At 46.6% G+C, this 14,912-nt stretch overlaps 1 protein-coding gene across 2 annotated transcripts in view; it reads left to right on the top strand.

Moving 5' to 3' along the window:
* The window catches only part of LOC122183032 (vascular endothelial growth factor receptor kdr-like), a 119,721-nt gene that overhangs the window by 26,029 nt on the left and 78,780 nt on the right, over window positions 1-14,912 (top strand). For both annotated transcript variants that reach the window (XM_042876764.1, XM_042876765.1), the window contains exons 2-3: window positions 4,027-4,123; window positions 8,137-8,348. In XM_042876764.1, coding sequence (XP_042732698.1) covers window positions 4,027-4,123; window positions 8,137-8,348 — 309 coding nt within the window. The remainder of the gene's footprint in view (window positions 1-4,026; window positions 4,124-8,136; window positions 8,349-14,912) is intronic.

The following is a 14,912-nucleotide window of genomic DNA, read 5'->3' on the forward strand; positions in this document are numbered from 1 at the left end:
TTTTCCCATCGTCTGTGTGCCACAGTGCCCAAAAGAGGCATGTGGATTTGTTAATCAGATATCATATCGACATTAGCTGTCACTGCGTGTGATACCTAGGTACACTCAATCTCACAAGCATTTGTGAGTGCTCTTTTTGGCATAGCTAGTGGGTAGTTACAGTGCCTAAAGGACGCTCTAAGGTAGACTGTTACAATAAGATGCAGAGACTAAAAATAGTTTTTATCTGTGCTCACCCATGTCCCTAGCATGAACAATCAGGCATTTGCTTAGTGTGGGAGGGATGTCCCTCAGCCAAGTGGGACCGAGAGAGACATCTGACAGAGGTGAAGGAGGTCACACGTCGTCCTGTGCCTGGGGATCCTCCCAGGCTTCATGTTGGCTGGGCTACAAAATCAGATTGTCCCAGGAAAAGCAGTTTTCAATATACTTTTCTTCCCTGGACAATGTATCAGTCAACCTTTCACATTTCCCTCACAGGGACCTGTGCAGTTCTGCTGTGTTTGAGGTTTTCTGCTCTTAACAACAGCAGAATGTTAAACTGGCAGTAGGAACAAGATCTTGGAAACAGAAGCTGTGAGTGGGACCCAGGGCAGAGGGTCTGCCCAGGCTCAGGGCTCTTCATCTTCCTAGATGATGCACTATGCTTGCCTTGCTTTAACCAGCTTGCTTTGGCAACCAGGAATCAAGAGCAGGAATCTAATATCATAGCTACGCATCAGTCGCCATAAAGAACATACCTGACCCTTGACTTAAAGAGGGGATGCTGGGCAAAGACCTATGTACACCTTTGCAATATGGAATAGTCTCTTTCCTGATTTCACAGCATTATCGCTCTAGCATCGTATGCCAAACGACATTGGAAGTCTAAGGAAGGATGCTGCACACTGTCAGCTTCATGAAGAGAATGGCAGGGTCAGCCATGGCACTGGTGCTTTGTAGCTGTGAAAATTTTTGGTTTCTGAGAAGACAGTTAATGATTAAAGCCATAAAACATAAGTGAAATGCAGTAAAATGGTGAATATTCATGGAACATTCTGAGAAGGAAAAGCACTGTATCCAAGCCCCAAATTTGCCTCCAACATTGAAATCCAGCTCTGAAGGGAGCAGCGGAGGCTGAACATTTTGCGAAGCCTCGCCTTGCCAGTTCCAGCTCTGCTCACCCAGCGCAGCACAACCTCTGCCAGCACTGCTTGCTTGGTTTTGCCCTGCAATGTTTTTCTTTCAATCCACTCAGCTTTGGCTCAGGCATGCCAGTGATGGGCACACACTGTGTTTATAAAAGCCCTCTGTCACCTGGCAGCAGCGACCCAGTGTGTGTGTGGCAGAGGAATTTTGTCCTTCTGTCCTCCGTGGGGTAGAAATGCACTGAAATTACACTTTGCTTATTCTTTTCTTCAGCTCCAGAAGCCAAAATAAACTTCAGGAAAGAAGTACCTCAGATGTATAAACAGAATAACTGAAAAATACTTTTCCTTCTTTTATCAAAAACAGTCTCAAGAGCTGTAAGAGCCCAAGGACTGCGTTAAGCTCCCATCACAGCAGTGCCCACTGCCCCAGACCCCTCCAGCACTTGCAGACCTGGCAGAAGCCAGGCCTGTTCAAAGGACAGCTTGAGACGCCAGCTTAGCCCCCATAAGTCCTAGGAACAATTGACAGCACCAGAGGAACCAAAGAAAGGATTAGTCAGAACCCCAGGATTTTCTAAGTTGGAGCAGGCCTGGCCCCACAGTCATCAGAGTGTGAACAGCCCAGAGTGGATTGGGATTGCAGCTGTGTCCTGTAAAAACTACACAGGACTGGAAGAACCCTCAGCTAGCTAATTCAATGACACTTGCCAAACATTTTCAAATCTGTGTTGGCCATTTTTGGGATTGTCTGTGTATAATACATACTGAACCTCATCCCATGCTTCATGCAAACAGGGTGCTTCCAGAATACAAAGAGGACTCAGATTCAAGAGCAAAGATGTACTTGCCAGAGTAGTCTCCTCCTGTGTAGTTTGCCTTATTTTTTTCTTCCAGTTGCTTCTTTGCCAATCACGATGCTACACCTTGTACAGGTCATCCTGAAGGTGTTTAGGAACAACTGCACTTCTTAAAGCACCAGGGAACAGCAGGGCTGGGACCCTATAACCCTGTCCAGCATCCACTGCATCACGTGCATGTAACAGCAGTTTGTAGGTAGGACCATGCTACACGCAGCTGCACTGGGGGGAGTTTTCCTGGCCAGACTCCACAAGTTTTTTTTATTCTTATTATTTCTTATGTTCTTACTCTTTCTATATTCTTATTCATCAATTTATTCCTTACTCTGCAAAACACATTAGAGAGAGAGCTACAGTGTCAACAGTTATGTAAAACTGGGGGTGGAGAAGTCTCTGCAGAGGCCAGGGCTGATGTGAAGCCTCAGCTGAAGGTCTGTAGGGAGGCTCAGTGTGCTCTTGGAGGGAGCTGAGCAACATGTGGGCTGGGCAGGATGCCTTTGGGGAGGCTCTGGAATCATGTGATGAGCTGGCCTCCACTAAGCCTCTGATGGGAGTCTGAGTGGCTCCTGGAAGAAGCCAGGCTCTCTGAAGCGGGAGTGATTCACTCTCCATGCTGAGAGAATATACCAAGCTAAGAGAATTTTACTTGAATCCAGCAAAGAAAAGATGAGAGGAGAAGGGAGGTGGAAGGTGGAAGGGAAGAAAATCACTGTTTCATCCAGTTGAAAAGTTAAACCCTTATGTCTCTTTTTTGTTAGATATGTTATCTTCACTATTCTGCTGAGTATAATGCCTCTCTTATAAGCCCAGCTATAGATTTCTGGCTTATCAAGTTCAAGGCAAAGGAGAAGATGTAGATTTGAAGAGCAGGAGGGAAAAGAAAACATAAAGCTTTAATGTCAGACCTTTGTAAATTGAGATACTTATCTAAGCCTGTTTTCTCCTCTCCTTGATTATGTTACTTTGAATTTGGACAAGGAAACCAGCCTGGCCTGCCTCACTTCTGCTTCTTCTCAGTTTCACTTTCTGAAAACAATATCGCCCTAGATGTACACTCAGATAGGGGTCTCATTTAGGGCAGTTTCAGCACTCTGCAGCCAGCTGTCAGGAGTGCTCAGAGCGTGGTGGCTGTGGATTCAGCCCCAGAGCAGCATCACGGCTCCCCTGCACAGCTCCCCTGTGTGGCTCAGCTGCTGACACTGCCATGGGTCCAGGCTCACAAGCTGCCCCCCTTCAAACAGCTGTCTGCAAGGGGCTGGGCATATCTCATCACATTCAGTGCTTGTATCTGCCTTTGGAAGGGTGGCTGTCCTGAAGGCCTTCCTTGTGCCAAGAGATGATGACGATTATGAGAGCAGCCTTGACACTGCTGTCAATAAAGACCACTGTCACTCTTGAGCTGACGGACCTCATGACACTGACACTGGGGACGGTGGCGCAGACACTTCTGCAGATTTGCCTTACAGAGTATACAGCCCAACGGCCTCAAAGGAAGCAGCTTGCCACTTAGTTCAAAGGCACTATTTGTGAACATTGCTTTGGAAAACAGTGGGCTTTTAATTTGCATTTAATGCAGCAGATGCTTCACAGTTGAGAATCAAAGAGTTGCTTCCCAGAATTACTGTTTTATTAACTGAAAAGTAATATACGACCTCGTACATCAGATTGTTTCCCAGACTGATTCTTTCCAGTTCTGTATGTAAAATTCTTTTGAAATTAATCTGTTGTCCTGAAACTGTAGTAACCCAGTAACACAGCCAGCTCTAAAGAAAAGCAGGAAGACTATGAGCAGAAATGCAGGTGTTCGGTGTTAAAAAGAAAGGGGTGAATAAGGGGAAGAAAAACAAACAGAGGGGATCTCAGTGGGCACCATGCAATTCTGTGCTCAACTGAATTGCATCAGTATAAATTAAAGCCCTGTGTGGGCCCCCAAATTAGGAACTATTTACAAAACAAAAAGCTTTCCTCAGCTGTATTGTGCATGTTCTAACCATGGTGAATAGCCTGCCTAACAATTATTTCTTCTTTATTTGGGTCAGGTCTTGCTGAGGACAAATTTTTTGAGAAACCAGTGCTGAGCATTGCAAAAGACCACATTGTCATCTTACCAGGAGAAGTTCTAACAATAAAATGCAGGTAAGGATTGCTCCAGCAGTGCTGGATGCCCTCGGTTGTACTGATTACCTTGCACAGCACGGCTTCTGGGCAGGGGGGAGCAAAGATTGCTGGACAGCCACGATCTGCAACTGGCGATGCTTTCCCTCGGGTGCATCTCAGGAGAACTTGTTGGGCTGAAACAAAGCAGAGAGAAAAGTCTTTGGTCAGCATTCGGCCCACTTCATTCTTTTTATCATAAATGAACCAAAGCAAAGTCCTGAGTCAGCACACAGCAAAGCTTATGGAAGGGGAGTGCATGCTTAAGGACATGGCTGGAAACTTTTGCCTGAAGAGATGCAGCTTTGATTCCTCTGCAGCTAAAATCACTCTTTACCCCCTGTCCATCAGTAAATGGCTATATATATATATAGTTATACATATGTATAAAGACAAAAATGTGTATATAAGCTTAAACTTCCTAACCTCAAATACTGCCTAGCCCAGAAGATGACAATTAAATAAACACCAATCAGTATGTGTATATTCAAAGACCTGACCTGTTTGAATACATATTCTTTAAGTCAAAGATAAGCAAGGATCTTAAAAACCAGACCACAGATCATGAATTCTGGCAGCAATTCAATTCTTGACATAATATATAAAAAGTAGCCATGCAAGAAACGAGCAAGACATCAGCAGTGACTTATGTGGAAATGGGGAATGCAGCTTTGTCACAGCTGGGAGGGACACAACTGAGCAGTCAGTGTGAAGAGCCTGAGCTCCTTCTGCTCTGTCAGGACACAAATTAACTTGCTTGGCCACACAGAGGGTCTCTGACCGGGGTGCACGTAGGTGTTCCACTTGTTCTGAATGTGATTTAAATGCCAAGCTGCTGTGAGAAGTTGCCTTTCGGTTCCTTCAGCACACATTGTAATAGAGAAGGCTGAAGGTAATCCAGACAATCACAATTTCTTTTACACATGCTACACTTTTTTACATCTTCTTGCAGAGTCTCCTTGAGTGTAGCTAGTATACTGTTGGTTTCTTGCAACCACTGAAGGCAGTGAGAAAGAACAATGGGAAGGTGAATCTCAGCTGTAGATTATGCTGATAAATACAACCCTTCTGATTTTTTCCTGGTCTAACTAATCCAGTGTTTATAGTGAAGGGTAGATGGACTCAGTCTGTGTACATTTTTGATGTTTTCTGGAGTGTAAGGCATTTTTTTTCCTCCAAATACCTCCAATTAGCCATGTGGCTTATGAGGTCAAAACAACCTTACAGTGGTATTTTTAGCTTAGCAAGCAGCAAGCATCATGGCAATAAAGTTTAAAGTCCTTTAAAATCTCAGTGCAGTGCTTCATAAAACATGATGTGTGGACATGAGTTGTGTGCTGCTCCAGGCCAACTGAATCAATGCTGCTCAGCAGTTCTCCATCCGCTGCCATTTTGATCAGTAGGAACTGATTTCCTCATATCACCAGATGAACGAAGAGATGAAGAAATTATCAGCACTTCAGTAGCCCTGGTTGTGATCTGAAATTGCTTTACGGATGTGAAGCAATAAACCCACCTAAGAAATGGGGAAATGCTGGCCCTGAAGGAGTTCTGCCTGCTTCCAGAGTTCAGGTCTCAGTGCAAGGAATTAGTACAGGCAGGTAGCTGCTGCAGACTCCATTAATTTGAGATTCTTGGCCAGGATTTCCTGATTTTTGGCAGCCTGACCAAAGCTGCAGCTATCGCTGTGACTCCTGTCTGCCAAATATGTGAAAATACCAAGGCAGTGGTCAAAGTCTTCATCTTCCACCTGTATAAAATGAGCAGGTGGAAAAAGTAGGTCCATGTGAGGAAGCACAGAGTTGCGAACCCCCTGATTTGCTCTGCAGAGCCGCTGCTATAGACACCAGGCTTGGTGATGCCTGTGTCCAAAGAAGAGCAACAAACCTTGGGTCTGGAAGGGTGAAGGGTCTGGAGCACAAGGCTCATGAGGAGCAGCTGAGGGAACTGGGATTGTTTAGTCTGGGGAAGAGGAGGCACAGGGGAGACCTTAATGCTCTCTATGAATACCTGAAAGGAGGTTGGGGTGGGGGTTGTCTCTTCTCCAGATGACTGTGATAGGATGAAAGTAAAGGCCTCAAGTTGTGCCAGGGAAGATTCAGATTGTGTACTAGGAAATATAGCCTTCTCAGAAGGAGTCTTTAGACACTGGAATGAGCTGCTCAGGAAGGTGGTGGAATCACTGTCCCTGGAGGTGTTCAATAAGGGTAGATGTGGCACTGAGGGACGTGGTTAGCAGACAAATGAGTCAATGGTTGGACTAGATGATCTTAGTGGTCTGTTCTGACCTCAATGGTTCTATGAACATGAAGTGCCATTGTTCCTGTTTGGGGCCAGGAGTCCCATTTCTTGACAGAAGTGGCTGTTACATCACTGGTGACGTTTGTAGATTGGGAAAGAGCACTGGATAGGGATGTCTCCGTAAGAAGGTATTTCCGCCCTCAGAAAGACAGGAAGTGTGACGGGTGAGGCGGGGTTGCCAAGCCCACTGTGGATCCAAGAAGCAGGGTGAGCTGCTCACCAGGAAGAACATCCACACTCTGCCCGGGGCTCTCACTCTTCTACGTGCTGGGAATAACCTCCAGACCTAGGTCCCGTTCCTCACTGTATTCAGGAAGGCGACAGAAGGACGGTCAGAATCAGAGCCAAGAGGATGTTTGTTTGTCACTGGACTTGCTGGCAAGAGCATTCCCGTAGTGCACCGACTGCGCCACTGCAAAGCCACTGGCACAGAAGGGGTTCAGAGTTCTTAGCTACTGGAAATTTCACACAGCACGCTTGTTGGATACTCTGAGGACAGGCATCTTTATGGAGCAGACATGTCTAGACCGGATTTCTTCCTGGCGACACTCAGCTGGGAAAATCCAGGGGTTCTTGCTCCTTCCTCTGCTTTGCAAATGCCATTGGATCAATGGGAGTTCACCACTGTAGTGAGCTCCTGTCCTCTGGAATAGCATGGCCTTTCTGTAGGCATGGAAGCAAAGAATGGCCTCCTCTGTTGTGAACCCAAACCCCTTCCTCCACTGGGATCCACAGACCACCACTTTTGCCCCCCACCAGTTTTTGCACTGACCTGCAGAAAACAATCTGCTACAAGAAGATCACATTCTTCTTTGCATGAGCGTGTATAGCCTGTGCTAGGCTTCCTCAGAGCCCCCAGAGTTCATCCCAAGCAGGACAGAGCTGCAGGAGCTGCTATGGTGTGCCTGTTGCATTTACCACAACACAACCAGCAGAACCAGGGCCTATTGCTGACCTGGAACACCAGATCTCTCTGAGTCCTTTAAAAAGTGATAAAGTGCCCCTGCTTTTTGACAGTAAACTACACAAAATTGCATTTGACACTAGCTGTGATCATAACTAAGACACGAATGGGTGACACGGTGTGTCTATCTGCCCTGCTGGTTTTATGTGCCGAGTGCTGTGATGGGGTGAATAGAAAAAGATGCGTATTGAGCGGGTATTCTAAGATCTGTAATTGGATTAGTTGCAGACCCTTCACAAAACCGAGATCGAGTCACTGCTGATTAAACAAGAAAGGTGACGAGAAGTTACATAAATGTTCTCTCTCCATGCAGCCTTACAGTTAAAGGAAAGTATAAGTTAATTTGGCAGATAAATATGCAAATTCCCCAACTTGAAAGAAACATATAATTTTATCTGGTGCTTTTAAATGTTTGAAGTGGCTTAAACATAGCGGTAGAAAAACAAACTGGAGTTCAGGATGTCTGTTAAAATGAAAACTAAGCTTTCCTCCAGGAGTTAGCTTGCCACAGTTGCTACAAATTCTGGAATTTCCCCTGCTCTGCTGCATGAGTGTGGTGTGAGCACCCTTAATTTCTTATGGCTGCTAATCCAAGCACCCCGCAGCCTGTATCATTCGTTTCCAAATGACAAGAGGGGGAACAGGAGGAACATTGGCAGCCGTGGGTCAGAAGGAAGCCCACGTTCTGCCTGAACCATGACCCGCTGTAACTGTGCTGTGCTGTTGGCAGGGGAGCACGGCCGGTGAGCTGGCTGCTGCGGGAGGCACAGCAGGCAGACCCCCGCGTGCACATCGGCAGCTGCCGCAACAGCAGCGGGCAGAACTGCAGCACGCTGCTCCTCAGGAACGCCACGGCCAGCGACACCGGGTACCTCACCTGTGTTCATGACGACGCCCCATCCAGCGAGGAGCTCATGGCCAGGATTTATGTGTTTGTTAAAGGTAAGAACTTCCTTTGGTTTTGGTTTTATGCCTTTTTGTAATGTAAAATCAGTGCTACAAGAAGCAGCCCGGTTCCGATGCTTGCACAAATCCTACCTTGCCAACCCGGCACGCACAGCTGTGGCACTCTGCACAGGCTGGGATACGCCTGGGTTTTCAGGCCAGATGAATTAATTCATGGGGACAGAAGTACAAGAGCCAGAAATTGGCTATCTCATTCAATTCTATCACTTGAAGACGAGGTTGTCCTGCCTATTTTTCTGTTCCAAGTAAGTGAACACTGATTTCTTTAAATGTCTTTTCCTTCCTTTACCTTTTAAGACCTTTTAAGGCTTTTGCTACCACAGTGCTTTTCCTGAGATTCACCCTCAGTACCCAAGTCCTCTTCCTCCTCAGGCATCAAACTCCCCGACAACAGTCTCTGCGGTTCCTGCCTCTCCTACACAGTTGTGTACTGCTTTGTCCTTCACATCTGTGGGACGTACTTAGCAAAGCCAAATGGCCGCATTATACACATTGGATGGGGGTTTTTTTGGTGAAAAATGGCCTATTGAATCCTCTTACTGAAGCAAATACTAGAGATGCAATGGGTTTGGCTAACGTGGTCTGCCCACACGACTGAATTAAATTTCGGAAGTACTGGGTGAACACACCTGTGTGATGCGTGTGGATAAGATTTTCCAATCTCTTTATTTCTGTTGTAAATAGTCCCTTTCTGCCCTCATCCTGCTTTCCCAGCAAGTCTTCCTCTTATCGGAAAGTGGCTTTTTGGTGTTACTTGTTAGTTCCTGTAGTCACTTTTTTTCTCCCTTTCTATTTCCTTTCTCTTTTTTTTCCCCTTGTTTCTCTAAGCCCTGGTTTCTTTATCCACCCTAGTTCTTGTGCTGAGCTGTTTCCTTTTCCCATTATGCACCACTCAGATGCCCTACATCCAAGATTGTTAATCCAACTCAATGCCTACACGTCAGGAAACAGTGCATTGAAAACTCAATTCTCTATCCTGATTCAGTGCCATGGCTGGCTACCCAGGACTCCATGACTCTATGGTGAGAACACGAGCAGGAAATCTTATGGATCTTTTGGGACTGCCTAAGTATATATCTTAAGAAAATATCCCAAGTTATGAAATGTTTGCTGGTGATGCACTTGGAACAGTGTCAGTCTAAAAAAAAATCACAGGATGTCCTCTTGCTAGCCTGAGAGTTCTGTGCCAATGTTCCCCTTAAAAACAGCATGGCAAGGCAGTTTGCTCTAAATCACCCTCAAAGATTCTCCCCTCTCAGAAGAGAGTTAGTGTATTTTAGAAGTTGCTGAAGGAAGCGTACAGAAAGTGAGTCAGTCTGCACCATGCACAGGTGAGCCAGTGAGCAGACGCTCTGCACCGTGTCCCCCCAAGACAGCTGCTCACCCACAACGCAGCCCCACCACAGCACTGCAGCCCATAAGCCTGCAACCGCCTCTGGGCTCTGACCTGCCAGCCTGCAGCAGCTGCTCGGCCCTGGGGAGGTGAAGTTGTACCTCAGCGTGGATGCAGGAGGGGCTTCTCTTCCCCTGTAATTCCTGTGTGTTTGCTGAATACCAGCAGGCTGTTCTGGGGATGAGAAAGCTGTTTGTCAGCAAGAGTGTATCGTGGGGCTGAGCGAGGCATTCAGAACATATCCTTTCCTTCAGTTTTTAAACATGCCCTGTTAAGGAGCTTCGACATGCAGTTTCTGGGCATCCCTAGGAAACCCATCCGTTGTCTCCAAGTGAAGAAACTCGCAGCTCCTGCTGAGCACCAGAAGAAGCAGAAGCCCCAGAGCCATCTTGGGATGTTTTGCGGAGGAGCATGGCTGGGCAGGCTGTTTGCAGCACCGAGCCAGGTGGGGTGAGAAAATGTGGAGCCAGGCCCTGAAGGCTGGAGATTCTTCTGAGGTTACAAGCCAGCATTGCCAAAAAAGGAAGGAATGGTATTTTTTTCCCTTCATTCCTGGCCTGCTGCTTGACACCAAAATGAGTACATGATTGTATCGGAAGCCCAGCTTACTGGCTATTATTTCCTGTGCTTGCTTCTGTTTTTACAGCCTCCCTGGTGGAGCTTCTAAGCTCTGCCAGAATCTGGCATGCAGCAGCACTCCCCCGTGCACTCAGGCCGTGACCCCCACACACCAGGCAGCCCATGGGGACCGAAGGCAGCGGTCAGTGCTGTGCCTCAGCTGCACTGCCAGGTTGCAGGGAGGGAGCACTCAGGACCTCAATCCTGAATCATTGTTCTCAAGGCCTTTTTTCACTTCCTGCTGCAGCTGCAAGTCCCGAGGATTGTAATTAAAAAGCAGACAATCCCCTTCTCCTGTCGCCCATCTCCTCACTGAAAATACAAAGTAGCTTGGGGATGGAGTAGAAATAATCAGGAAGTTTTTAACTGCTCATCTAATTTCAGTGCAGCTCTGAGGGAAAGGCTCTGCAGTGACAGGGGAGCGAGGCAGCCAGCTCTCTGCTCTGCCTTCTGCAATTACCCTTCCCGAGCAAATGGTCTTCCTGGGGAGCGTACTCATTTATTTCAAGCTTTGGGACTCCTGAGCCCAAGGAAGGGGCAGACTCCTATCTCATGTTCCAACGCGGAGAGCCCTCTCTGCTGGGCTTCCTAGGGCATGTATAAAATTGAACATGACTCACAGATGGAGGAAAACAGAAACAAAAAGATTTTCTCCACACCTCAGCCTAGACAGAAATCAGCCCTTGCAGCTCTTGTATTTGAAATACTGTCAGCAAACAGCTGATAGTCCCCAGGGTGTCAGCTGGAAGTGCCCTGCACCAGCCCAGTGCTACCTTGGCTTAGGCGGTGATTTCCTCGCAGCCCTCAGCTCCATATAGCAGCATGGGGTTTGCTGTACTTCTCTGTACTACTCAGCTTGAGGAGCGGGAAGGAAAATGGGTTCTGTTCTGTTTTGCTCTCCTTCGTCAGCAAATTGTGTGTCCTACAGTGGTAATTGGAGCCAGTCACATCTTGCAAAATATTGTCTAGAGAACTTCATCCAAGTTTCCGTGCTGTGCTTTGATTCCTGTCCACACACACCAGTGGTCCTGCTTTGCTAGAACAGTAGTGGACATCAAGACATGGAAACAGGAGTTCAGGAACAGACATTCCCTATTACTTTTTGTGCAAGGCAAAGATCCTACTCTGCTTCTTTAAATAAATAGGGCCACGATAGGGCTGATGCTCAACAGACTACTCCAAAACCAGCGAGTCCCACCTCCTCTGACCACTGGCACCAAGCAGTATATACATGCGCAGTACATCTGTGCTGGCTGCCATGCAGGGTCTGATATCATGGGGCAGAAGCTGCTCATGCCTGGTGTGGTTCACCCTTTCAACATGTCCATTGGTGAACACTGTAACACTGGCTTCCTGCTTAGGCCCAGCCAGCTGCTGGTGGTTCACATGGCAGTGGATGTATCCAAGCAGCTTGTCTTATCATAGCGTGCATCTCACTGCTCATCAGCTCTGGCAGCACGGCATCACAGGGAAGGATATGATCTCCCTCTGCTGCTGCGAAGAACAGAGAAGGCAGGAGGGACAACTGCTGCATCAGGGCTGAGTGTCACATCAGCCACAGTCCCTTCTTTATCAAATGCCACAGCCCAGAGATATGAAGCTCCATCTCTTTCATAATTCCTTGTTGAGAAGAATCTAAAGAGGATGGAAATGCATGAAAGCACCCTTCACATGACCATATTTTTGTTTCAGCATTCTTTGAAGCTGATTTCTGCCTCCTTAATTCTCTTGACAGTTCACAGAGATAATTTGACTGTGAGAAGCAGCCCTGACTTGGGCTTTGGCTTGCTCTCCAGAAGATATTACCAATGCTGGAGTCACATTTCTTCCTCCTTTCACGCTGGAGGCATCAAGACAGCCACACGTGCTGCCAGACACTCAGCTAGCTGAGACAGGCACGTGGTGTCCATCTGCTCAGCATGCATCCCAGCAGATAAGCTGGCTGTCTCTCAGACTGGTGGAAGGGTCTGGCTCCATATTCAGGGCCACATGGTGTGGGAATATAGGCTACGTCAACATGCAGAGCTTTCTGTGCTGTTCCTCAAATATAAAGGTCTGGATAAAGGACTGGATACAGGGGAAAAAAGAGCTGCATTCAATTCTCAATCAAGACAATCAGTATCTTCAAATCATATCCTAAACTTCACTCCTCCACTTTCAAGTGGAGGAGCCTTGCAAGATATGATGCTAAGCAAGCAGCATTGCGTTCTGGCATGCTGTCAGTGACAGCACTTGACTTCCAGCAGCAAGATGTAATTGCCTCCTCCTTTAAACTCATACAGAATTCCTAAACAAAAGCCTGACAGACAAAATCACAAACACATTTCCCCCACTTCTTCTTCCTCACTGGTTTTCCACCCAGTAATCACTGATTGCTGAGCCTTACCCCAGCTGAGCAGCTGGCTGCAGTTAATACAGGAGATCAGTTCTTAGCGATGGGACTTCAGTAGGGGAATGTGTCCTACAAGCTCTGTGTCTGCTGAAAGTCTTGTATAATGGGTAATCAGAATTCATGCATTCATCTGACACTTGAAACATAGTTTTTGCCAATGCATGGAGACTTTTTAAAATCCATTCTGTCTTGTTTTTTTTTTCTGCTCAGCATTGAAAGGAATTTTGCTCGCACAATTTTTGAAGTAACATTTTATAAAATAATATTTTTCTCTACAAATATTCCTGTGTTTCTAATGGCAATCTGCAAAGGAAGAATGTACTTCATTTGACCAAAACAAAATGCTTCATGTTGACTCAGAATGGCTTCTGGGGGCTTAGCAGTCACTTTTGTTTTGCCTAAAGATAAAATATTCTGCTTTCTGTTTAATCTAAACATTCCACCACTGATTCTTTTCATTTGCCTGCCAAACTGAAAAGTCCTTTATTTTCAAAGATCCAATTTCAAAACAAGATGACTTTCTAGATGTTACCTCTGCACCTGGAAGCTTCGATAGGCTACCAGGATGAATGCAGCAAGTCAGGCAATTTTCTTGTAATGCCTTCCAAAATTCCGTGACCAAAGTGTCACTTAACTGATAACAGTTACGAATGTTTTGAGTGTTCTTGGCTTTGAAGAAGAAAAAACTCATGGGGTTTCATGTGAAAAAACGAACCAAAAGACCTGAGAAACTGATCCCTCAGACTTTCCAGTTACTCTATTCTTGTAAGATACTACTGAAGGAAGAAGAGAAACGGGGAAGGTGTATACTTTCACTGTGTTTTCAGCAGGAACAAAGTGAGAAGCTAAGTGCGTGGTCTGAAGACTGGACTGAATGAATCCAGCTGAAACTTGAGAATTTTTGGGAATTTGAAAGAATTGAACAGTGGTGCATGAAACGTGACTGCCCTCAAAGGCCACTTAGTGTGTGTCATCTGTGAGCTGGTGGATGGTAACTGAAGGGAGAGGTGATGTTATCTCCACAGGTTTAGATGTGATACAAATGCCATGAGACAATTTGTCTTCACGATGTACGAAACAGGAGCAGAAATGAAAAGCACTCAACGCCCTGTACAAAGTCCTGTGCACACGTCTCAGGAGGATGCTCTGAACACACAGGGGATGCAGTGCTGGGAAGGAAGGATCCTGAGCGCACAGCACGCTGAGTGGAGGGGTGTAGTGCATCCCTGCCAGGCCTGGGGAGCAAGCTGTGCGCTGCCTAAGTGGCTGAGTTAGAAGGGACTCATCTCCAGCAGTAATTAATCGTGTCCTGGGCAGAAAGAGAATTTAAACATGAAGGGCTTCTCTGCCTGAAGGAAAGCTATGTTCTTGTAGGCACTTGACCTTTGAGTTGCTTTGTGCGCAGTGTGCTTGATTTTCTGCCGGCTCCCTCCCCCGCTGCCCTGCCTTCCCTCAGTTTGCTGCACGTTCCCCCCAAGCTGTGCAGGGTGAGCAGCAGCACCCGACCTGGCCGCAGTTTCCTGCAAACCACCACTGACCTGCAGGGCCGGCCAGCCTGGGGCTGGAGAAAGGGGCCTCTGCCTCTCGATCAGTCACTCACGTGCTGCAGCTCTTGTCTTTCTTCACATATAATGAGCTTTGCAGCCTGCAGTAAATTATTCTTCTTAGCTGTCCTATGGGAATTTATGGGTGTTTTCTTATGGGTAAGATTCATAGGGCATATTACCTTCCCATCTCAGGAGGAACAGATGTGCCAAGCTATTTTCATCAAGTGTTTCTTCGCTAAGAATTTTTTTCCTGGAGTTCAGCGCTGCTAAGAGCAGGGCTTCCAAGCCTTGCATTGCAGGACAGCACCTGCATTTTCCATGACACAGCTTTCCCAGTTTGACAGTTGAGTGCAATTGATTTCCACCATCTGGAGTCTGAGATCTTCCTTGAGGCCCAGGTTATCATTTTTAAAGGATAGTGACCCTGTCCCTTTTGTTTCAAGAAGTTCTGCCTCTCTGAGGCTTTTTTTACAGTGAGTAAACTGCCTGCTGATTAACTGACGGTGGGGAACGTGTTTGTAAAGCTGGCAGTGACACTCCCAGTGTCCAGCAGATCATTTTTCTGTGCCAGTCAGTCTGACCCATGTAAG

Source organism: Lagopus leucura, unplaced genomic scaffold (genome assembly GCF_019238085.1).
Source record: "Lagopus leucura isolate 7727_CA_CO unplaced genomic scaffold, USGS_WTPT01 Super-Scaffold_100016, whole genome shotgun sequence".
NCBI lineage: Eukaryota > Metazoa > Chordata > Aves > Galliformes > Phasianidae > Lagopus > Lagopus leucura.